This window comes from Pongo abelii, chromosome 17, assembly GCF_028885655.2.
Source record: "Pongo abelii isolate AG06213 chromosome 17, NHGRI_mPonAbe1-v2.0_pri, whole genome shotgun sequence".
NCBI classification, from domain to species: domain Eukaryota; kingdom Metazoa; phylum Chordata; class Mammalia; order Primates; family Hominidae; genus Pongo; species Pongo abelii.
The window spans coordinates 62,936,640-62,960,454 of record NC_072002.2 but is presented as its reverse complement, the minus strand read 5'-3'; the positions used below and the strand labels follow the sequence as shown (position 1 = coordinate 62,960,454).

General features: G+C 48.9%; 1 protein-coding gene and 1 non-coding gene across 8 annotated transcripts in view; both read left to right on the top strand.

Annotated features, from left to right (window-relative positions):
• The window catches only part of ZBTB7C (zinc finger and BTB domain containing 7C), a 381,843-nt gene that overhangs the window by 230,848 nt on the left and 127,180 nt on the right, over window positions 1-23,815 (top strand). For 3 of the 7 annotated variants that reach the window (XM_054537878.2, XM_054537877.2, XM_063716887.1), the window contains 2 exons: window positions 12,668-12,794; window positions 14,384-14,510. The exons of 1 other annotated variant lie outside the window; for it this stretch is intronic. In XM_054537878.2, coding sequence (XP_054393853.2) covers window positions 14,500-14,510 — 11 coding nt within the window. In that variant the 5' untranslated portion in view covers window positions 12,668-12,794; window positions 14,384-14,499. Of the gene's footprint in view, window positions 1-12,667; window positions 12,795-13,141; window positions 14,511-15,975; window positions 16,020-23,815 lie in introns of those variants that run through there. 3 more of the 7 variants (XM_054537879.2, XM_054537880.2, XM_054537881.2) reach the window with 3 other exon arrangements.
• Window positions 8,038-8,144, top strand: LOC112130032 (U6 spliceosomal RNA). The gene has a single exon (XR_002912344.1). It is a non-coding gene; the product is annotated as a U6 spliceosomal RNA (small nuclear RNA).

Sequence of the window (23,815 nt, the reverse complement as noted above, 5' to 3'; positions counted from 1 at the left end):
GGATACAAGGCATTAAACACCCCAACTCTAAACCCCAAACTCCCTTCCTCCATTCTCCACCTAGGGCCCTACAGGCTGAACTGACAGGAGGCCAGAGGCAAGGGAGCCCATTGCTGTGTCTGCAGGGGTCGGCCTCCCAGGGCACAAGAAGAGCGGAGTGGGGCGGGAGGGACAAGTGGAAGACAACAGCACAGGCCTTGGCCCCAAGGTGGACCCAAGTTCTCAACAGGCCAGGCCTGGCCTGAGGGCTGATTTCATGGCCTCCAAGAAAGTCCACAGCTCACAGACACAAACACACAAACACACACATGCGTATACACACACATGCACACACCCTCCTGTTGACCAGGGATTATAGTTCCTTTTGCCAGGAACACAAGAATGATGGCACTGTCACAAAATGTTTCCCTGGAAGAGGAGAGATGGGGCCATAAATGAATCCACACTGAAATGCCACCTCGGGTCCCTTACTCAAAGAAGGAGCTGAAGGAGGGGTAGAATAGTTCTAGCAAGGTGTCACAGGAGTCACCAGGAGGAGGGGGCCTTGAACAAGCGCCAGCCAAAAAGAAAGGCTTTTGCAGGTGAGGGCAAGTGGTCAAGGCGGAGAGCAGGAGGGCCTGAGTTCCAGAAGCTGAGGCCTGAGGGTGAAGCAGGAGGGCAAGGGGGCCACTGTGCTGGTGGAAGCCACCCTCCAGCTGGCCCTGCTTGCTCTTGGCTCATGGTCCTGCTCCAGGCCAGAAGTGGCTCTTGGAAATGTAGACAGCTCTCAGCTCTGTGCCCTAAAGGGGTTTATGCTGATGAAAACACCACCAGTGAAGTAATAGCTCCCATAGATGTCCAGCACACCCTATGGGGGGCCTGGGCCAAGTTCTTGCAGGCATCATCTCTTTTAATTGTCCCAAGACCGTGAGATGGGCATGGCCCCAGAGGAGGGAGCAGAGACATGAGAGGTCAAGTCAATTCTCCAAGGCCACACACTGAACCCAGATGGGTTTGATTAGGAACTCCTCCCTGGCCTGGCTACCTGCTGGCAGTCCCCTGGCTGAGGAGAGTCCACTCCTACAGAGAAGAGAGCATCTTTCAAATATTGGGACATACATTTAAATTTTTTATTTGGGAAAAATTTTAAATTACAGAGAAACTGCAAACATAAAAATAATCCAAAGAATATCCTTATATTCTTATATCTCAGATTTACCTGCTGTTAGCATTTTACAGCACTTGCTTAATCATTTGTGTTCTTTCTTACACATACACACACACACACACACACACACACACACACACACGTGTATTTCCTGAACCATTTGAAGGTAAGTTCACCCCTACATACTTCAGCATGTGTTTCCCAAGGATAGGCATATTCTCTGACATAATCATAGCATGGTTGGTCAATACATTTAACATTTATACAACACTTTAATCTAATCTATCCTTCGTATCCCGATTTTGTCAGTTAACTTCATAATGTTCTCCCCAGCATTTCTCCCTTCAGTAGATCTCTTCTAGGATCAGATATTGCATTTAGTTGTGTCTCTTTATCTCCTTTAATCTGGAACCTTTTCACAGCCTTTCTTTGTCTTTTATGACATGGAAATCTTTGAAGAATACAATGCCCCCACTTATTTGTAAGACATCTATTCCTCATGTTGAATTTGTCTGATGTTTCCTCATGATTAGGTCCAGGTTATGTATTCTTGGCCAGAACTCTGCATAAGCCCTCTTGGTTCTTCTCAGGGCATCATCAGGAGGCCCTCATTGAGGCCCTCATTGGTGATGTTAATTTTGATCTCTCAGTCCAGGCAATGTCTGATTTCTCCATTATAGGATGATTGTTTTTTTCTCCCTTGGAAGTAGCAAGTGGTCTGTGGGGAGACATTTTAAAACTATGCAGTATCCTGCTCCTCATCGGTCTCTCCCTAGATGTAGCACCCATTGATGACTTTTGGCTCATCCAGTCATTAACATGAGGTTGCACAATGATGCATTTCCAACTCCAGCACTGCCTCCATTCTTGCCAAGGGGCCCTTGGCATTCTACTGTAAACAACAGAATGTATTTATTTATTATCTGCATAGAATGATGAACTCTGGTTTTTCCAATGGTTTAGTATTTCCCACCTATGATATTTTGATACACCACTATCCCTATTTTGAGTATGTTCTTACTTTCTGGTATGAGAAGAGATTTCCAGGCTTATCTAGTACCTACCCTGCACCAGCCCTGGAATCAGTAATTTTTCTGGGGGGCTCTGGTTCCTTTTAGCTAGGAATGGTATTAGACACCCAGATCTGGGTTTGCTCGTTGCTGGATATCTTTGCACCTTGGCCCTTTCAGGGGACAAAACTAGGAAATACATGCATCCATACACCTATACATCCATGTACTATTCACCCATACACATGCACATACACTTACATATTTGTATTTTAGAAATCGTGAATCCACACCAATACCTCTAATTCCAATCCATCTCTAGATGGTTGTTTCCTGCCTTCTCCATCTCATAATTACATGTCCTTCTTCAGCAGTGAAACCTGGGCTCCCCAAACTGTCAAAAAAATTCCCTCCTTTGCTCATCCTATATTACATCTAAAATACTCTCAGAATTGTTTCATCCAAATCACTACAACCAACAAACCTCCTTCCCCTCATCCCCACCTCACCATGCCATGTTCATAAATTACTAGGATTAGTCTTTCCTTCCTGATTTTTTCTGTCCTTCAGTGTAGTTATAGTATTTATTTGAACTACAGTTAGGTTCCTTTTTTTCTTCAGTTTGAGGGATTTTTTTCCTTCTCATTCTTATTAAATTATTTTTTTAAAATATGTAGGACATGAACATGCTTTCAGAAGTCAAATAGAAAGGTATAGTTGGAGATAGAAAGGTATAGTTGGAGATATACAGAAAGGTATAGTTGGAGATATGTCATTCTCCTCTGTAACCCACTGCTTCCTTGTAGGTAACCAATTTAATTGTTTTCTGCTTATGCATCTATTTATTTGTGTAAAGCGAAGCAAAATTATATGTTGTCTTATTTCCCCTTCTTTCTTACAGAAAACGTAACACTATATATAGATAGGTAGGTAGGTAAATATAGATTTAGATGTATTTACATTTTACTTTATTCATTCAATAATATTTCCTGGCAGTCACTTCATATCAGTCCATAGAGGTCTTCCTCACTCTTTTTTACAGCTGCATAATACTCCATCCTGTGTATGTGTCATGGTTTATTCACTTGCTGTCTTACGGATGACCACTTAGGTAGCTTCTTATATTTTACAATCACAATTAGTGCTACAGTGCTTGTGCCCGTGTGTTTCATATGCTTGGGATTCTAAAAATGGGATTATCAAGTTGAAGGGGATGTAGTTTTATTAGGCATTGCCAGATTCCCCTCCATGGGGTTGTGTCAGTTTGCATTCCTGTTTTCCCACAACCTTGCCAACAGACGCTATTGTCAAGTTTTGGAATTCTTACCAATCTCACTGGTAAGAAATGGTATCTCATTGTAATTTTAGTTTTCATTTTTTTATTATGATTGAAATTGAAAATTTTTCATATGTTTAATGATCATTTTTAATATTGCCTTTTGTGAATTGTCTGTTTATATCTTTTGTCCATTTGCTATTGGGTTTTTGGTTCTTTGTCCCTCAATTTTTAAGAATCTTTTATATACTAGTGATATTAGCCCTTTGTCTATGATATATGTGACAAATATTTACTCCCTGTTTATTATTTGCCTGTGACTTTACTTATGGGATTTGCCATATAAATTTGTTTGTATAGCCAAATTATCCAATCTTTTCTTCTTACAGCCAGGTTATAGAAGAATTCACCCATATGGAAACGTAATTTTTAATGGCTATACAGTGCTAAACCATAATTTTCATATAGATTCTAAAAGATGAATTGGAATTCCAGGTCGATGGGGTGGAGGATGAAGGAGGGCAGATGGGGAGCCAATTTGGAAGCTGGAGCAAGCCCTGTTGATTTTAGGATGGGAACAGGGGACAAGTGGTCTCTGCCCTGTAGTGATGGACATTCACACAAGGCATCAAGATCAGTCCCCATGACACAGTCCAGTGACAGGACCTACCAGGAAGGGCTGTGGACTTTGGAGGAGGGAGAGGTCCTTTGGTTTGGGCATTGAGTCTCTGGGGCAGGGCCAGGACAAGGATGAGGCAAGTGAGGCACTCAGTGTAAAATTTAAGGAGGTGTAAAATTTAAGGAGGTGCTCACTCTCAGGAGCATGCAAGTACAGGCGTGGCACCTGACACTGAGTGCCTCCTTCATTGTGGTGCCCTAGGGCCTCACCTGCCTCCCACTACTGCCTACTCTTCCTTGGGGAGAAGAAGGACTTGCCAGGCCTTGGAAAGATACAAGATGAATGGATGGGAAGGGGGGACGTATCATAGACCCCGAGACTGTGTGTGGGAGAAGCAGTTCATCCATGAGGGACTGGCCCAGTTAGGAGTGGTGTGGTGCTAGAAGGGTGGGCTGGGAGGAGTTTGGATTTTATCCTGAAGGTCCTGGGAAACCACTGCAGGACTTTAAGAAATTATGCCAAACTGGGGGAAATGGGGATGACAACAGCCACTTCCCAGAGTTGATATCAAGATTAAATGAGATAATCCACATAAACCTTTTCAGTTGGCATGGGGCCTGATGTGGAGTGGAAGCTTAATCATCATGAGTTTCCTGGACTTTGAGGGGATCTACTGATTTTCTTAATCAGGTTTTGGGTCTAACAGCAGGACTGTTCAAATCACAATGTAGGAATAGAAAATTAGCAAAACTTGAAGTAAACTAACTGTCCACTCCTGTCTGGAAACATCTTGGGAAGAGGAAGACGGCATGTTCAAGAACTAAAGGAAAGCCAGAGCTTTCAAGTTGCTCCAAGGCCTCCATTCTCAGAACAGAAACCAAGGCCTGGGAAGGCTCTGCAGTGAGTTACTCTGCAGTGAGTTCATGGCTGTGCCAGAGGCTCCTGTTCCACTGCACAGTCCCCTCCCACCACCCCCTAGACAGTGCCTGTGCTCCTCTGTCTCTGCAGGAGGCCCTCCCCATGTTCTGTGTCTCCTCCCTGAACTGTGCTGACCCTGAAAGCAGAAAAAGCGAGAAGCAGACAGGACCAGGTGGCCCTTCCCACCCTCACTGTGGCAGGCTGGCCTGGGAGAGAGCAGCAAGTCCAAGGCCCTCTTCGCCCCGGGCCAGCTCCCTGAGGGAGGAGCCGCCTAAGGAACTGAGCGCTGTCATTGCCCTCAACTTGCCAGCCCAGTGAAGGCCATTCCCTGTGGCCCCGTGGGTCACGTCAGTCAAGTGTTTGGGAAAAATAAGTGTGCAACGATGTGGCGGGTGCGTCCTTCAGAGCTCGCTGGTCTCCCTCTCCCCCAGCTCCCACTGATGGAGGCCAGGAGGTCGCCCGAATCTCCGAGACACACTCATGGAGACAGGGCACACAGACTCTGCTCCCAGCTCCCAACCCTTCCACCTGCTTCAAGCCTGCAGCTCCGGCTGAGAAACCTAACAGGTCCTGGGCAGATTCCCAGCCGCCAGCCCTCCCTGCACCCCTGCCTGCTCCACCAGGCTGTGCAAATGGCTGCCTGACAGGCCATCATGACATTTAAGGGCACTGGGAAGCCCCTGATGCAGACCCATCTTGCCACCCATCTTCCCACCAGCTTAAAATCCATCTTCAGTGCGTCCTTAGCCTCATCATGTCCTGTCTGTGGCCGAATCCACTGCCACCTCTTCCCAGATGCCTTTCTCAAACTACAGAGGAACAGTGACCTTCCTCTGCCTACAGCCTACACAATAGGTTTCAGCTTTGGGGGCAGGCTTGGCCACGTCTATTTCTTGTCCCAGGTAGCTGTGAACAAAACTGTCTGCCTCTTTCAGTATGAACTACCCAAGAGCTGGAGCTACTTCTTATTCAGCTTTGAAATCCCCAAATGCGTGGACTGAGTGGCTGACATGAAAACGGAAAGACCACAGTCTTCAGAAACTGGAAGGATTAAGCTTGAAGTCTGGCCAGATACTTGCCAAATGGCCTCAGGGAAGCCACTTAAATTGTCTGAGCCTCCATTTTCTCATCCATTCAATAGGATGATGGTATCTACCTTGCAGGGCTGTTGCCCCACATAAAGTAGTCAGAGTGCGCAGCCCAGGAGCTAGGACCCGACAGGCACCTGTTGCTTCATTTACAGATGCCTACTGTGTGCCTGCTCTGGGCCAGCCTCCAGGGCAGCCAGGGAGACAGCAAGCTAGGACTCAAGCACAGTTCCGGAAGCCTCTGTTGAGAGCCCTCTGTCTGGGTTGTGCTGGGGCTGGGGCTGCGGGGATGGGTACAGCATCCCTGCCCTCCAGGCACTAATGGTCATTCCCATCATGGGCACAGTGGATTTTCCAGGCTCCTTCCAGCTGCATAGTTGCTGAGATCAGCTCCTAGAATTTGGTGATGGTTGATTCCTGGGATATTCTTCCCAGAGTGAAGGGCCTGGCCTAGGTAGGGGAAGTGAGGGCTGGAAGGAGAGAGGAATTCAGAAGAAAGAAGGCTGAGTGCCTGACCTCAAAGAGTGCCCAGTGTGGCATGCCCATTGCTCTCCAGGAGGGGATGAGATGGCCAAAGCCAGCCTGGGTTCCTCCTTTAGGGAAAATAGGTGTCAGCCAGCTCGGGGAAGAAGCCACAAGCTGGGCTTTGTCCTCTTGTTTAACTTGGGGCCAGGCCTGTGAGCACTGGACCATGGGGCTCCAAGGCTTAGGCAGGGCCGGAGAAAGAGTTAAGTGAGACCTGGTGCCATCTTCTTCTACTGCCAAGGGAGTCTCTGGGTCCAGGTCCAGCAGATTGGGACCTACCAACCTTAGGTTCCAGATTCTAATGACCCACTTTCAGGTAGGCGGCTGGTAAGAGACAGCTGAGTGTAGGCTGTAGGCAGAACCGTGGGCACAGCTCCTTGTGGGATCAGAAAGTGAAGGGTCCCTGCCCTGTGGGGCAGGGGGAGGGCTAGTCCTGGCGAAGGCACCACACTCCCATGAAAGGCCTGGACAGCAACCACAGAGGCCTCTGCAGTTGTACAGGGGCGGGGGGTTCTCTGTCATCTGTCAGTGCAGAGGGGACAGGTGCAGAGGAGTGGGGTGGGCCTAGCAAGGTGAATGAACTGAGGAAGGCTCTGGGAGAGGCACCTGCGGATCCCAGGCTTTGAATGACTTCATAGGTGTGGAAGGGATCTCCCAAGAGTACGTGCTTACTCTGTTAAGGTGTCAATGGCTCTTTTTCTCCTCCTGGCCTCCTCTAAAGGTCTGAGGACCAGTGGGAGGGCTGGCCCCATCCCCTAATCCAACATTCCACCCATGCCTTCCTGAACATGTCTGAAAATGCTCATCCCTGAGGCTGCCCTGGATTTGGTGAGCTCCCCTAGGTGGGAAGTATCTCTGTGTTCATGATGCCTCTCTGCCTCCCCTCAAATCCAACATTTCTCCAGGTGGGTGGATCTCAAAGACCCCAGCTCTCACCTCAGTCTGCGCATCCTTCTCTGGAGAGGCTGCCAGGCCCCCCAGGAGCTGTGATGGATGAGTCCCTGTTCAGGCCCAGATGCCCCCTGCAGAATAGGAAGGCTGGATACTAGTTAGCCAGTGGGGTGTGGGTAGAGGGCTTCTTTGGCATAGGCCTGGCAAGCAGGTGCCCATCATTCAGCACACTAAGAATGCTGAGGCAGGGTCTTTGGTCCACTTGCTGGTGATACCGTGGAAGGCAGTTAAGCAGTTGGGAACCCCATCACCCCATTGCACAGGACATGAGGGCACCCTTGAGGCGGATTTTGCTGGGGGAAGGTGGCCTTTGTGGGGAGTGCAGTTCAAGTGTGGCTTTCAGTGAATAGATAATGAAGTGACATTTTAATTGTGTTTCTGTTAGGTCAGGAGAGGTGAGGGGTGGGAGAGTAGATGGAGTCAGGGAAACACAGAGACCTTCTGTCCACTCTCCCTCATGACAGAGAGAACAGAGACTTTATCATCCAAAATGGGACACTTTTGTGCTCGCTTCAGCAGCACATATACTAGAATAGGAATGATACAGAGAAGATTAGCATGGCCCCTGTTCAAGGATGACACGCAAATTCGTGAAGCAGTCCATATTTTTAAGAAAAAAAAAAGGGACACTTTTGATAGTAAAAGTGGGCATTATTATAATCATAAGAGAAAACAGATGTGAAATGGGACTTTCCCTGGAAAACACGAGACTTCATGAGCCAGTATGCTTGGCTGTGTTTTCTCCTCTCCATTTGCCCTTGATGAAGAAGAAAGTGGACGGCACAGTGCTTGCCAGGTATTAATGGGTCATATGGCCTGTGGCAGGACACTTCACCTTTCTGACCCTCGGCTCCCTCATCCATAGTTTCCTTCATTCATTCTGTAGCTATTATTTTGTACCTTCCATGTGCAACACAGTATGCCAGGTGCTGCGAGTTCAAAAGTGACGATGGCAGGGCCCCAGTGCTGTCAGCTCCCTGGGGCCCCTGACCTCTCCGGAGACACAGCTCTAGCCCATGAAGTCGTGTGATCTAGTTTGGGGAGCTGAAACCATTAAGTAACAGAGGGTAAGGCTGTCTCTGAAATATGTCCAATTGAGTGGTAAGGACAATGGCAAGGCATGGGGACTGGGAGGTGAGGAGTACTGTGCCCATTTTATGGAAGAGGAACCCAGAATGCAAAAAGATGGGACAATGCATGCAGCAGCAGGCATTAGGAGGTAGAATCCCAACCCGAGGTTGCTTGAAAATAAAGTCAGTGCACTTTCTTACCTTTCTATTGTGTAGCCCTTCCTGCTCCCCATGCCCCATGCAGCCATCTGGACAGCAGACCCTGTGGTACACATAGACCCCCTTGGGGACAGGGCAAGTGCCCCAGACCAGTTGCAGCATTCACCAAGGGCTGCCGGGGGTGTCTTACCTCAGCCACTTCCCTTCTGTTTGCTCAGATTCCACAGCTGAGAAGTTGATCCAATAAATCTTCTGCTTCTAATCTTCCAGAGAGGTGAGGGTCAAGGAGAAAGGTGTGATAAGTGTTCTGAGCTGCTCTGAGAAGGGGGATAGGTATAAGAAGCCATGTTTATGCCTGATGCAAGAGACACAAGACCAACATTATCCTTTACGCAACTTCCACGAAAATATAAACTAGGACATTGTCCCAAACATGGAAAATGATTTGCTGAGTCTTACAGGAAAGGTGATAAGCTTTCAAGTCTTCTAGCCCTTTAATCTAGTGTCCCTTATCTACAAGATCTGCCTTCCCCTATTTCTTCATCAGCACCTAAGAGTTGGTGTTTACATTTTATTAATAAAAATCATTGGTGAGATTGAGCAATTTAAATCATGTTAGTGGACATTTATATTTCATGTTCTTCCTTATTGATGTATAGGAGCTCTTTGTATATGATAGATTTAAACCTATGTCTGTAACTTATAATGCAAATATTTTCTCCCAGTCTGTTTTTAACTTGGATTGTGGTATTTTTGTAATCAAATCCACCACTTTCCCCCCTTATAACTTGTGGGGTTTGTTTCATGTTTAGAAAAACCTGCACATCAACCACATATTTGTCAAACAAAAATTTGCCAGTTTCCAGATCTGAAAACTTTGGTGCAGGGATCCCAGGAGGTTGCCTTGCAGCAAGTAAGCCTTTTCCAAGGACCTCTTTGCAGGGAGCCTCTGACCGAAAGGCCCAGGACAGCTTAATCAGCCTGGGCCTCACCCTGAACCCTCACACAGCACCTGGGCTCTTGCCAAGCTCTGCCCTTTGCTCGCCATGGGTTGGAGCCTGATAAGAAGCTCAGTGAAGCGAATATTGACTGTGGCACCCTCAGAGTGTGTTGTCCTGGTCACCAAGGCCAAATCAAAGCATGTGGACTTGTTTTTCCTTTTGGTAGTCCTTTCCCCTCCCTTCTCTCTTCCCCACACTCTGAAAGGGATCTGAAACCCTACTAAAGCTGTTTTATGTGGGCAGGCACCTTTATCCGACTGTTGCTGCTCTTATGGAAAACTTTTCACAGAGCTGAATACAGAAAATGATCTTTTCAAACATACTGTTCTGTGTAATTTTATAAGCTCTGTAGTCATTGCTCTAGCATCTTCTCAAAGAAATCTTGAAACCCTGTGGCTGCTGTGTTATACAAGAAGCAAGAAACTCAGGTAACCAGAAAAGGACTATTAATCCTGTTTGGGCTCATCCTCACTAATTCATTGTTTCTGGCAAGGGGGAGAAAGATTGCTTTGAAAAGCTTCTTGGAAGGACCCAGAGTCTACTGGCGCATGCGCGCACCCAAACAAACACACACGCACACACACACACACACCCTAGCAATGCAGTGGCCTGCATTTAACATTTCCAAATAGGTAACGTAAGTGTTAGGTCTGTGCTGAGTCTGGTTGCCTTTGATGTCCCCCATACCTTAGTGCCACAGGCTTTCAGGGTGCATTTCTTTGTTGGGGTGCAGGGCTGAGTAACAGTTAACGCCAAAGAGAAAAAGCAAGAGACGGAGGCCCCAGCACAGGAGCAGCTGGAAGGAGGAAAGAGCTGGGCCAAAGGCTCAGAATAGCTGAGTTCTGGCGCCAAAGGGTGAAAAGGGCAGAGGAAATGGGTAGGCTGGGGCCTGTGGGAGGGGCAGGTTGGACTGGGAGGGGAAGTGAAGGCGGTTGTGAGAGATCACTTGTCGGTGGAAAGCTTTCAAAGTGGAGATTCAGGAGTGGGCGGGAGGCCTGGAAGGGTGGAGGAAGGGTCTGGATATTGCCTCCGGCCAAGGAAGGACTGGACACAGGACTACCTCCGGATGGCCATTGTGCAGAGAGCGGGCACAGACAGCTTGGGTAGAAGGGCAGCACGAAGTTCTGAGGACCAGAGAAGGGCAGGGCTGAGCAGGCTCTGCTTTGTGCTTCCAGCTGAGGTTGAGATCAGAGGAAGAGGCCTCTTTCTGGGGCTGGGGGCTGTGAGTGGGAAACAGCCTCAAGAGCTTCCCCCCATCCAGTAAGGACAACACAACTGAGCCACCTTCTAGCTTAGGAGGTGCCCAATAGGTGCCAGAGGCTTGTTCCAGTGTGGACAGCAGCTTCCAGGCGCACTTCGGCAAAACCATCACCAAATGTGCCCAATATGGTCTATCTACAGCTCGCCCCTGGCTACCTGTGGCAGTGTAGTGCCCAGGCCCCTGGACGCTTTGGGGGTCACTCCTTGCCCCGTCTCCCTGCTGGAAACTCCTTTTTCTTGCCCCCTAACATGCTGCTTCATTGGTCCTGTCCGTAACGCTCAGGACCAGGCCGGGTGCGTCTACCTGCTGGGGACTGGGGACCCTGAGCTTCCACAGGACTGGCCCTCCCTGTGATGACATCACTCATGTCGGGACTCCCACCCCAACGGCATCCCTGGGAGGGAGGCAGGGAGAAACCGGGGGTCTGAGAAGCTGAGAAATCCAGCTTACTGGTGAAGAGAGTTGACTCTGCAGACACAAAGGGCAACAAGATATTGTGTGATTCTTCTTCTATGAAGCATCTATGATAGGCAAATTCTTCCTATCCAGTGTTCTTATTTCTCCCAAAATAAACAAATAAATAAATAAATAGAAGAAGCAAATTCTTAGAGACGAAAAGTAGATTAGTGGTACCAAGGTTCAGAGGAGGGGAACGTTGGGAAGTTATTGCTTAACAGTTACAGAGTTTTTGTTTGGGTTGATGAAAAAGTCTTGGAAATAGTGGTGATGGTTGTACAACACTGTGAATGTACTTAATGCCACGGAATTTCGCCTTAAAATGGTTAAAATAGCAACATTTATGTTACACATATATAAATATAAACATTTACCACAATTAAAAAAAATTATTCTCCTATAAAGAAGCAATCAAAGAGCTCAGTCAAAAAAATCTGGGAAAAACGTATTATGCAATGTGCCAGACAGGCATGCCATACTGTTAATAAGAATATCTGGTCATTTTAAAAAGAGGGAAAGAAAGATCCAGCTTTGAATCCAGGCCCTGCTAGCTCGGCATGCAGGCCTCTCCCTACCCTTTACCTGAGTTTCCTCGTCTGTAAAATGAGGCTTACGTGGCAGAGAATATGTGTGCTGGTCACAGAGCTGTGCAAACCTTGCAAAGAGGGGCTGTTGTGGTTACGATGTTCAAGTTCCCCATTCCTATTAAGCAGCTCAAGTTCTCAGAGGCAGGGAGGGGATTCTTGTTGGCTGGACTCCAGGGCTTTATTTTGAAGTTAACCTTGAGGGCATAGCATTTGGTAGTGGGTGGGGTGTGGGAGGAGCAGAGGTTGGGGGACGGTGGCGGTGCGGGACAGGGGCTTTTGAAAGCTCATTGCACAACAGGAACAGAGGGACAGGCTTTGTCTTCAAAGGTGTCCCAGCAGGTTACAATAAGGACTAGAGCAGGTGCTGGTGAGGCCGCAGTTTGGGAGTCTGATCCCTAACAAGGCCAGGTCCCCTCACTCTGCCCAAGTTTGCTCCCTGAATACAGAGGAGGACCTGGGCCATAGAGCATGGGCAGCTCCACAGGGCGATTCTTGCTCATCACTGGACACTCATTGTCTCTGAAGGACAGGCTACATTGGAGGGTTGTCTTAGATTCGACTGCATGAGGAACTGGAATAATCAGTAACATTTCTCCCAGACAGAGCTGCTCTGAGCTGTGGGCCAACAGGAGGCTGGGAGCTCTCCTCTAAATTGCTTTGTGACCTTGGACAAGAACCCTCCCCTTCCTGGACTGCAAATTTCCTCCTCTGTAAAATGAAGGGTTGGTGAGTGTCCCTGTAATGCTGGGATTTTGTAACCATACTTGTTTGTGGGAATGTGTTCAAGCACAAGGTGATCTACCTCTTGATCAGCAACAGGATGTATAGAATTGTTTTGGCTTAAGATTTCCTAAGAAGTAATATAACCCTGCTCCCTTTACCAGCTGGGTGACCTCAGGCAAGCTACTTGACCTTTCTGTGTCTCTCTATTTTCATTTGTAAAATAAGGACAACAACAATCCCAACTTGGTGGGATGTGGGGGGTGGGGGCTCGTGGTGAGGACTAAATGAGTTAATATGTCTAAAGTCATCTGAACACTATCTAGCATACAGTAGGTGCTTAATAAATATCTGGAGCGCCTTCCAAGTGCACAGCACTTACAATGGTTAAGTTATTCACACTCTAGGTTATGCTGAGCTTTCTGAGAGATCCAGAGAAGGCAGGGAGGCCCATTCTCTGCATTCAAGGGGCTTACTAGCCTTTACTTAGAGATGCAAAAAAAGCGCTTATGAAACAACAGCCAACAAGAAAATGCATCATTCAAGTGCTGGAGGGGTCCTGGTGGGTTAAAGAAGGAGGATCACGAGGTAAGCACTTGATGTGAACCATGGGTAGGCAGTGAGACAGAAGGGAAATCTAGCAGATGAGTATGTTTGTGTATATATATATGTATGTGTGTGAGTATGAGTGGTGTTGTGACTGTGTGTATGGGTTAGCATGAGTGTGTGTGTGTGTGCATGTTTGCCAAAAGAGCATGAACAAAGGCTTACCCTGGAATGAGAAGTCTGAGTCTTCAGCTCCCCTAGGCAGCACCACATTTTGTGGTTGGGTTGCAGCCACATGCTCCTCTCCTGCTTGTTGCTGGGACTGGGAACATGCCTGCCTGTGAGTCCAGGAGCAAGCCCTTGTGCATAACCCGGGGTGTGATTAATTTAATTATTTCAAAAGCCCCTTTGGTATTTCGTGAGGGTCATGCCCCTGGCTGTGGGCTTGAATACAACTGCAGCAGGTTTCAATAAAATCAATTAATTTAATTTGATTTGGTTTTATGTACTTGGAGCTGGTGCCTCTTGAACTCAGTATGAAAATTATTGCAGAATAAAAATGCATATTAGTACTCAGAGCCCGGTGTCCTTGGACTCTTCGTGGAGCCTGCAGTGCTGATCACAAAGGCAAATCCCCTCTGACCTGGCAGGAGCCTCCGCCAACTGCCCACCTAGTTAACCCCCTCCAGCTCCCGACAGTGCTTATGGCAGCTCCTGGGCTGTTTGGAGTGTTCTTCTCACTTCCCAAAGCACTTTCTTATCTGGCCAACTACCAGCAGGTTACAATAAGGTTACAATAAGGACTAGAGCAGGTGCTGATGGGGCCGCAGTTTGGGAGTCTGATCCCTAACAAGGCCAGGTCCCTCACTCTGCCCAAGTTTGCTCCCTGAATACAGAGGAGGACCTGGGCCATAGAGTATGGGCAGCTCCGCAGGGCGATTCTTGCTCATCACTGGACACTCATTGTCTCTGAAGGACGGGCTACGTCGGAGTGTCGTCTTAGATTCGACTGCATGAGGAACTGGAATAATCAGTAACATTTCTCCCAGACAGAGCTGCTCTGAGCTGTGGACCAACAGGAGGCTGGGAGCTCTCCTCTAAATTGCTTTGTGACCTTGGACAAGAACCCTCCCCTTCCTGGACTGCAAATTTCCTCCTCTGTAAAATGAGGGGTTGGTGAGTGTCCCTGTAATGCTGGGATTTTGTGAAGCTAAGGCATTTCCATTTTGCATTCGTGAAATGGACTCAAAGAGACTTTGGATGGCCTTGGTCACTAGCTTACTGGTTTTTTTGTTGTCCCTCTTAATGAAATTAATTGAAGCAATATGGTGCAGTGGATTGAAAGGCAGCTCTGGCTCTCAAGAGACACATGAACTTGGGCAAGTCCTTTCACTTCTCTGGGCTTTCTTTGTCTGTAAGAGGGCTGGACATCTGCTTGAAAGGCTGATTCCAGCTCTCAGAATCACACAATCAGTGGGACAGCTGGTCTTCCTGAGCTGCTTTGGGGAGCCTGTCCCACTGTTAAGCCCCACTCCATTTCCATTTCATCCAAGAGGGCTCCCAGCTAGTTCATGGAATGGGTGATGGGATTGAAGATGGGCCCTGCACTCTCCAGGAGTGGCTTCTCCCCCACATTGCTATGGATCAGAGCAAATGTTGCTTTCAAGAAGGGAGGAGCTCAGGGGCCTAGAAAGCATCTGACCAGCCCACTATTTTACAGATGAAGGAACCCAGCTTCAGAGTCACACAGCCACTGTCCAGGGCCATGCTCATGCCCGGCCACATTCACAGTTATTATAAAGGGGGGAGATTTTGCTCAGGGCTCGTTTTCCAACTGTCCTTTTCATTCTTTTCTCCTGTCAGGATGGGAGAGAGATGGCCAAGCCATCTTTGGGGCCTCTCCAATAAAGCAGATGCTGACATCAGTCATTCCAGCGCCCCTACATCCCTTCTCAGGCCCAGTAGCTGCCGCTTCACTGAGGACCAACAGGCCCCATTCGGAAACATCCCCCACCAGTGCCTGACATCCCACCCTTAGCAGTTTCATTCTCCTAGACAGGAGGGCCTGCCCTCCCTCAGCCCTTCCTACTGACTGCATGCTGAGCATGAGCGTTCATCCTCCTCAGTGACATTTTTCTCCCATAGGTCTTACCTGCCCAGAGCTCTTCTGTAGCAGAAACTGAGCCTGTCCTCTCTGTCCTGCGTCTCTTAATTACTCAGAGGCACTATTGTGTGCTGAGAACTGCCCTGGGCACTCCCTGTACATTATCTGATTGAATCCAGCATTGGCCCCAGAAGATGGGCATTACGGTCCCTATTTTCCTGTGGGGGAACTTCAGCTCAGAGAGGAGACAGAATTTTACAAGGTCACACACAGCTATGAAGTGACAGGGCCAGGATTCAACCCCACATCTAACTCCAAGACGCTTGGACCATACCATGTGACCTCCCTTGCGCATAGGAGGTGCTTAACGGATCCTTAATGACCATGTAGCCAATACATCCGTCTGCCAAACCCCAAATGTCTGGGAAGAGGTAATAATAGTAACAACTGTCTATGAAGTCCCTATTATGTGCCAGGCACCAAAACGCAGCACTCAGTGAGGTGAATACTATTACTATCTCAATTTTACAGATGCAACAACTGAGGCATAGAGAAGTCACTTGCCCAAGGTCACCCAGCAGGTAGGTGAGCTGGGCTTCAGTGCGGCCCTGCCTCCACTCTGTTGCTGGATCCTCCTTTAGCTCCCCGTGGCTCTGTTTCCGGTAGAAGGTAGAAGGCTGCAGGGAAGGAGGCTGGGGCCAGGGGTGGTGTTTGCGCCTCGGGGACGCCTGCAGCTGGCACTGCCCTCCACCCAGCTGATAACTGCAGCCGGGTCTGGCACGAAGCCCTGCCTGGAGGTGGGCGGCCGGCGGCGGCGCGGGGTCTGGCTCTGCGTTCGCCCCTCTCAGCCCCGCCTCACCCCCTGCGGGGTCAGTGCGGGTCTCGCCCGCCCGGGCAGGCGCCGGCCTCTCAGGCGGTAACCGGGTAACCGTGGGCAGGGGCGGTGCCGCGCCGGGCCGCGGCCTCCCGGGGAGGCGGGCGGGTGGGGAGGTCGAGCTGGAGCGGTGTGAGAATGCGGAGGAGAGGCCCGGGAAACAGGCTGCGGCCGCGGGGAGGGGCGCCTGGGAGGAGGGCGATGGCTCCCGCGGGAGGAGAGAGAGGCCGCGGGGGCACAGAGTAGAGTGAGAGAGCGGGGCGCTCGGGGAGGGGCGGGGATAGAGGCGGGGCGTCCGGAGCGGGGCGGGGCTGGGGCGGGGCGCCCGGGCCGGGTCGGCCGGCGGAGTGAACGCTGCAGGAAGGGGTCTGCGGGCAGGCACGGAGTCCGGGGCGCTTGTGGCCGGGCGGAGCGGCTGTGGTTGCTTCATGTCCCGGATTCTGCTTTCTCAGAGATCAGGCGAGGGGGGCTGGCAGGGAGGGAAAGGTGGGCGAACCAGTCTGAACAGGCCGGGCAACTGGAGGAGCGTGGGCCCGACGAACTGGGGTGCTGCCCAGCACCCTCTACCCTCACCACGCTCGGGAATTTTTCGTGAATCCGCCCCGTTGGTTTTACAGTTTCCTCTCATCCCGGCCCCACGCTGTCTCCTGACCCGCCCTCCCTTTCTCCCCTCTCTGAGCTGGCTCTTCCAAGGGATCGGTTAGCCAAAGGGAGGCACTGGCTCTTTCCCTGGACTCTCCGACTCGCAGCCCTCCTGGAGAACTCAGATCTTGCACGTGCTCTTTCTCTTTCCCTGCCCCCGTCCCCCAGGCCCTCTGGGACTTGGTGAAGGAGACCTTGAGTCAGCCCAGGAGGCCCTCCTCCCGCAGCCCCCTTTAGGGTCCCTTCTGGGTCCCCCCCACCTCCTCCAGCCCCAAGCACCTAGGGCCCACAAGCTGTCAGGCCTCTACTAGCAGGCAGGGAAGACCCAGGCAACCTTAGAAGGGTGGGAACCACACCCTTCTCATGGCTGTGTGCGTTTTGCTTGAAGGTGTCTGCAATCAAAGACCACCCCCCACTGCCCCCCCGGCACTGAAAAAAAAAAAAAAACTTACGTCTCAAATGGTGGAATTCCAGATGCAGGACCCCAGATTTGGGGGATAGGGAACAGATATTTGGGACCGGGGAGGCCTTTCAGGGATTCCTCATATCACATCAAGAAGGCCACCTGGCCCCCCTCAGACTGCCACTGCCCTTCCAGGTGTCTCTCCCGTGCAGCCAGTTCAACTTCTCACTCATCCCAAGGCTGTGAGTTCTTACATGTTCAGGTAGCAAACAGGAGCCCTTACTATGGCAAAGGGGAGATGGGTAGGTTGCTGAGCTTGTGTTTTCTACAAGCTTAGAGCTCTTTGATCAAGATTGCCACTATTTATACATCAGGGATGTTATTTAATAGATCCAGGATCTTTATTATGTATTTAACCGGGATCTTTAGCAGCTGGACCACAGGCATCCTCAGCCCAGTCCTGGGTTTGATAGATGAGACCCTTGAGACCCAGAACGGGAGATGACCTGCCCAAGGTCACACTACTAGTTAGTGGCAGAGCTAGAACTCTGACTAGCCTCCTAGCTCCTCATCCCAGTGTGCCTGCTGTTATACTGTGCTTTAGTTTTAGGGTAGCTCCATGTTAGGGACCTAGCATAGCACCTATGTGGCACAGAGTAGTTGCTCAGTAGATGCCGGTGAGATGCATGAACAAGCCCTCAACAAGAGGACTGGATTAATGCATCTTTTGGAAGAAGTGAGGCTTCCACAGTGCTTGGGATTCTAGCTCCTTGTCACTGAGTGTGCTAGCGAAATGTTTCTCCAGGGTAGTTGGCCAGCAGTGACCCCCATAGGAGCCTGGCATCATCTTTGGTCACTTCAAGCAAGCCCAGTCATTGTGCGGGAGGAGACTGTGGGTCTGGAGGTGGGTCCAAGCATGAGCCAAATTGGCAACTCCGCATCAGAGCGATTAATGCTGTGACTCTTTTCCATTCATTACCCTCAACCAGTATCTGAAGAGGTTGCAAAAGACCAAGGCATGTCTGTTCCTGCAGGGATTCTTGTCATCCTGCAGCCCTGCCAGGCACTGTGTGAAGAGACCACAGCCCCACAGATCCAGAATCTCTTGGGGCTGGAGGCCCCCTGGGCTCTGGGCTGCCCAGCACTCTGTGAACCTAATATTCATGTCTCTGGGGTCCTGCCTGCTGGGCATTGACTGCTATGGCATGTGGGATGGGGGCAGCACTTTGGTAAAAAGTGAAAGTAGGAGGAATTCAGGTCATTCAGGCTACTATTACCAATTTTAATAAAGTATTTGGAGAAGAAAGGAGGTGAAATGAATGATTAAAATAATATTTTGCATGTAGTAGAAGTTCAGGACCCTCACTGATTTGAAACTTAGGAGAGTTGAGCTTGGCTTTGGTAAAGTTGATCTTTGCACTATCTGTGGACACAGAGCTGATGAATGAATTAATGTAGGCATGATTTGTAGTAGCAAGAAAGGAACATGCATCTGACTTTCTTGTGATGATGAATTTTGACCAGAAGCAATTCAGCTCCATTCATCTTGGTAAGCCTTTTTATGGGCCACCTTCTAAGTGCCAGGCCCTGTGCTAAATGTCCTATAAGTATTACTTTATTGAATCCTCATAAGATCCTTATGAGGTAGGAATTATCATTTTTCCCATTTTAAAGACAAGGAAACTGAGGTTAGTTAAGTAGAAGACCACCGGGACTCACACCAGAGCAGTCTGACTCTAGGATCGGTGTGCTTAACCACCACATGTGCAGGTATTTTGTGTGTTAGGACAAGGGGAATAGAAAAGGAAAAAATGAATAAATAAGCCGTGACCCCTACCCTTCCAGAAGCTTCTGATCTCTTTGCGAAAGGAAAACACAGGATGTGGTTGTGCTCCTTGAGGCCAGGAGTGGACTTGACTCTCTGCATCCCCTGCCCCCTCTGAGAAAGGGGCTGAGAAAGATGGAAGTGGAGCAGTTGGCCAGGCCTTCATCCTCTTCCCCTACACTGTATCTCCCCAGCCCCTACCCTCCTCTGGGGAGCTCACCCTGTGTGGGGAGGCCCAGGAATTTGCCTTCAGCTTCATGGTGCCCTGTAGCCTGTCCCTTCCCCCAGCAGCTTCATGCTCACCCCAGATTATCAGTAAAACCAGGTGCCTTCAAAACCTCGAGATGGATGGACAGGGCGGTGAGGTAAAGAAGGCCATGCCTGACACGCTTCACTTGCCATCCTCTGCTTTTGGAGTCTATCTTCTGTTTCCACCAGGGCTGAGCCAGGAACATAGAACACTCTACTGCACTGCCAAATCAATAATAAAAACAGAGTCTTGCAGAAGAGGGCCTAGGAGCTAGGAGAAGGTAGGCCCACCTGACAGCCATTCAGAATTCTGCAGCTCTGGCCCCAGAATGCTTCCTTCAAACTCACAGATGTGAGCCAAAAAGGTCTTTCAAGTTTATCACCCCCACCCCACCCCTCCAAGACCCTCATTTTGCTGAGGAGAACAGTAAGGACCAGGGAGGGAGAAGTATTTGCCCTAGAACACACAGCCCCATAGAGGCAGGGCTGGGCTAGAAGCTGGACTCCTGGCTCCTAGACCCAGCTCCGGTGTGTATGTGTTGGTGGCTTTGGGAAGCATCATTCTGACCCATGGTCATCCTGTAGCCTGCGAGGGCCAGAGTTATGAGAAAGGTAACTTGTTTGCCTGACATCTTCGCAGCCCTGCCCAAAAGCAAATCACCTGTCGTTCCTGATAGGCACCTTTGGCAGCCACCAAAACAAATCCACCAAAAGCAAAGAGAAAAAGGAGGAACAGGGCTGGGAGCCAGTGTTTGCCCCTGGTGGTAACCTGGGCATATTTAACTTCTCAGCTTGTCCAGACCAGATACCATTTTGTTCCTGCTTGGCATAGATTTATCCAGCCTGTGTGTTCCTTCTTGGCAAAGTCCTCAGAGAGAGAGGAAGCAGGGACGGTCCCCAGGGCATCTAGGATGTTTGCCAAGTACCTGCTCCCCACCTCCCTCAAGCCCTATCCCCTCTTTCCACCCCCAAATGACCACCCTTAGTTGATATTGAGTGGGATTGAATTTCTCCCACAGGATGGGGCACACACGTGGCATTTTGCCATTGACCCATTTTGGTTTGGGAGTTGCAGAGGCAGGCACTAGGAGTTGATGTGTTTATTTTAGCATGCTTGTGTGGCACCTGATATATATGCCAGCGGGTGTTCTAAGCACTTTACAGATATTAGCTCAGGTAATCCACTCAGCTTTTACAGATGAGGAAACTGAGGCAGAGAGAGACTAGAGCATTTGCCTCACGTCACACAGTGAGTGATGGCAGAGCCAGGATGCAGAGTCTGCCTTCAGGTCCCTGCTGTTAAGTGCTGTCTTTCTGCTGGGACTGCCAGGTTCTTGCCATTTTGGCAAGTAATGTAACCAACTGGGTCTCTGTTTCCTCCTCGTAAAATGGAGAGAATGATATTAACTGTCGAATGGTCACTTTGAGAAGTGTGAAGGGCTCCACAGACAGGAGGACCACTTCTTATCTGATCATGTTCCCAGCTGGGGTTGGTTTGTCTCCGTTTCCTCATCCGCCCGCAGTCAGCAGGCTCTGGCAGCTCTTATTGCCTTGTAGGACCAGTGAGTTCCCAAGGAGATTTCTGGACCCCTTTCCCCACAGCAACCTTCTCATGTTCAACCCCAAGCCAAACCTATTGTCTATATTATTCTATGTTATTTCTATGCTATTTATATTACTATGTTATTTATATGATTCTTCTTGCTGTTAATGCTTTTATTTATTGAAAAGCTCTTCTCAGAGAGTAGCCCCAGGTTATAGGCAAAAGCCACATAGAGGAAGCTGTCTGAGGTCACCTGGAGAACCCTGCTTGCCCAGAGTTGGTGGCTCTACCCCCTCCCCCGCCAACCCTTTGAAATAGCAGCTTGCCTACCCTGGACCACTGGTTCACTCTCAACTAAAATTCTGGCCTATATTCAGAAGACGCCTTATTCCACCACCAACACTAAAGGTTGGGGAAAGCCTCTGAGTGACAGGCAGGGGCAGTGCCTGCCAAATTGCAGCCAGAGAGACCCCTAATGGGGTCCACTCTCCATCCCCAATCCTGGTCTCTCCTCTCTCTTATCCAACATCACTAGCTCTCGGGAAAAAAAAAAAAAAAAAAAGTGTTCTAAGGGGGACTTAAACTTTACTTAAATTTGACATTCCCTGCTGTTCCTTTCTGAGTACCTTTATTTTTCCCAGTTGAAGCAAGGAAAGAGAAAAAGGTATAATGATGGAAATGGACATAATTTGAGTGCAGGAAGTGTCATGAGGCTTCCTATTGTTTGGGTAGTGTTTGATGTTCTTAAGAATGTATACAGAATTAACTTTGATCAACGATAGTAGCTTCAATCTGGTGGCTCCATCAGCCAATGGAAAGTGAGTAGTATTTTCTACATGGCAAGGACACAGCAAAGAAAATGAAATGATCAGTTTTGTGTGTATCCCACTTTACTTTTCGAGTGCTTTCCTTCACAGACAAGCTCTAACTGAATCCTCACAAAGGTCCTACAAGGCAGGATTTGCCCATTATACAGACTGGAAAACTGATGCCTCGAAAGAAAAGGGGCGCATTGTGGGTTAGTGAAGAGACCTAAAGAACAAAAAAGCAGAGCTCCATGGGGTTGGCGTATTTCACCCTCTTCTTGGCTGCCAGCATCTTAGTACTAAGTCTATCGCCATGCCGTGTCACGTGGGCAGGTCTTCTTGGCATTCATCTTGAACATGACCCAAATCCTGGCTCCATCTTCCCTCTTACTTTTCCTTTGCCCCATTTTTCTTCCTTATTTTTTACGTATGTTTACCTTGCCCTGTAGGCGCATTTGTAAGCTGGCTCAGATCCTTTTGGGAACAAGTTGGGTTATAAATGCACACATTCCTACACAGGATGATGTTAGTCATTTCATAAGGTCTCTTGTGGAGGAGGTTAGCCAATAGCTTCTTTTGTAACCTTGGGCACACCCTCCTTCCATAAGGGTCAAGTGAGAGTATGGGTCTATAGGGTCTGTGAGGGGCCCAGCAACTTTGACAGTCTGAGTAATCTTCTATTTCCAACCCGGTTAGAGTCACACAGTACAATTTGAGATAAAGTAAGATCTAAAAATCTGGTTTTTCTAGTCTAACCCTAGATTGGTTTGCACTAAACTAGTGGTAGTTCTCAGCCTGCCCAGAGCAGTGAAATATAGAATGCAGGTGCATCCCCTTCCTGCAATGAGATGACCACACCACACAAATTTTATAGCACTGAGAAGGAAATCGTTTACATTTCAAAGAAATAAAACCCTATATAACGTGTAAAGAATATTAGAGTTGGCCGGGCGCGGTGGCTCATGCCTGTAATCCCAGCACTTTGGGAGGCCGAGGCGGGCAGATCATGAGGTCAGGAGATCGCGACCATCCTGGCTAACGTGGTGAAACCCCGTCTCTACTAAAAAAATACAAAAAATTAGCTGGGTGTAGTGGCGGGTGCCTGTAGTCCCAGCTACTCGGGAGGCTGAGGCAGGAGAATGGCGTGAACCCAGGAGGCGGAGCTTGCAGTGAGCCAAGATTGCGCCACTGCACTCCAGCCTGGGTGACAGAGTGAGATTTTGTCTCAAAAAAAAAAAGAATATTAGAGTTACAGGGAATCCTCATTTATTTGGCTACCTCCTGTATCTGGGACAGAGCCAAGCACCTGAGAGAAAAATAAAATAATTTTTGTTTGGAACGTAGGACAAATGTTCCTGTGACAAAAGAGATCAGAGAATACATACCCCAACACACTTCCTTGGGGCCCATGTCACATGGGGCCTATTTGCTCCTATTTCATGCACAATTTTAACATTTAGTTTTCTAGTTTCCAAGCCTATATGGGACCAGATGGCAAATGAGAATATAGGGTAAGGGACTGCTAATGAGAATTCAGTTATGCACCAGCTCTTCCCACATTTGGTGGCTCTAGGAGGCAGCACTGGGTGAGGATTGGCATTGCTGGTGAGAGTTTCTCTGGGTTCCTATTATGCAGACTTGACTTCTTCAGATCTTTTAAACAATTCCCATAAAGAGACTAGGACTTGAGCGTTTAGCAGTGGCAATATAGCTCAGAGTGTGACTCATTGGATCAGAGGACACAGATGCCAGCCAGGGGCACTTGCAGGTAAGACTTCAAATGAGGCAGTGGGAAAGGTTGGGATGGAGGGTGAGGGCGAGTGCATTATGGGATGATGCTCACTATAAAATGGCTAGTGAAGAACACAGGGTAAAAAAACTGCCTTTATAGTAGAGTCCTAGACACATCAAGTTTTCCATAAGGTGTCTATATTGCTTTCAGGACTTAAGAAGCACAAAGTTTTATTTTCTAAAATGAAAGGAAATGCCAGACCCAAAGCGACTGTTAAGTCGGGAGAGGGAACCCTTAAAGAAC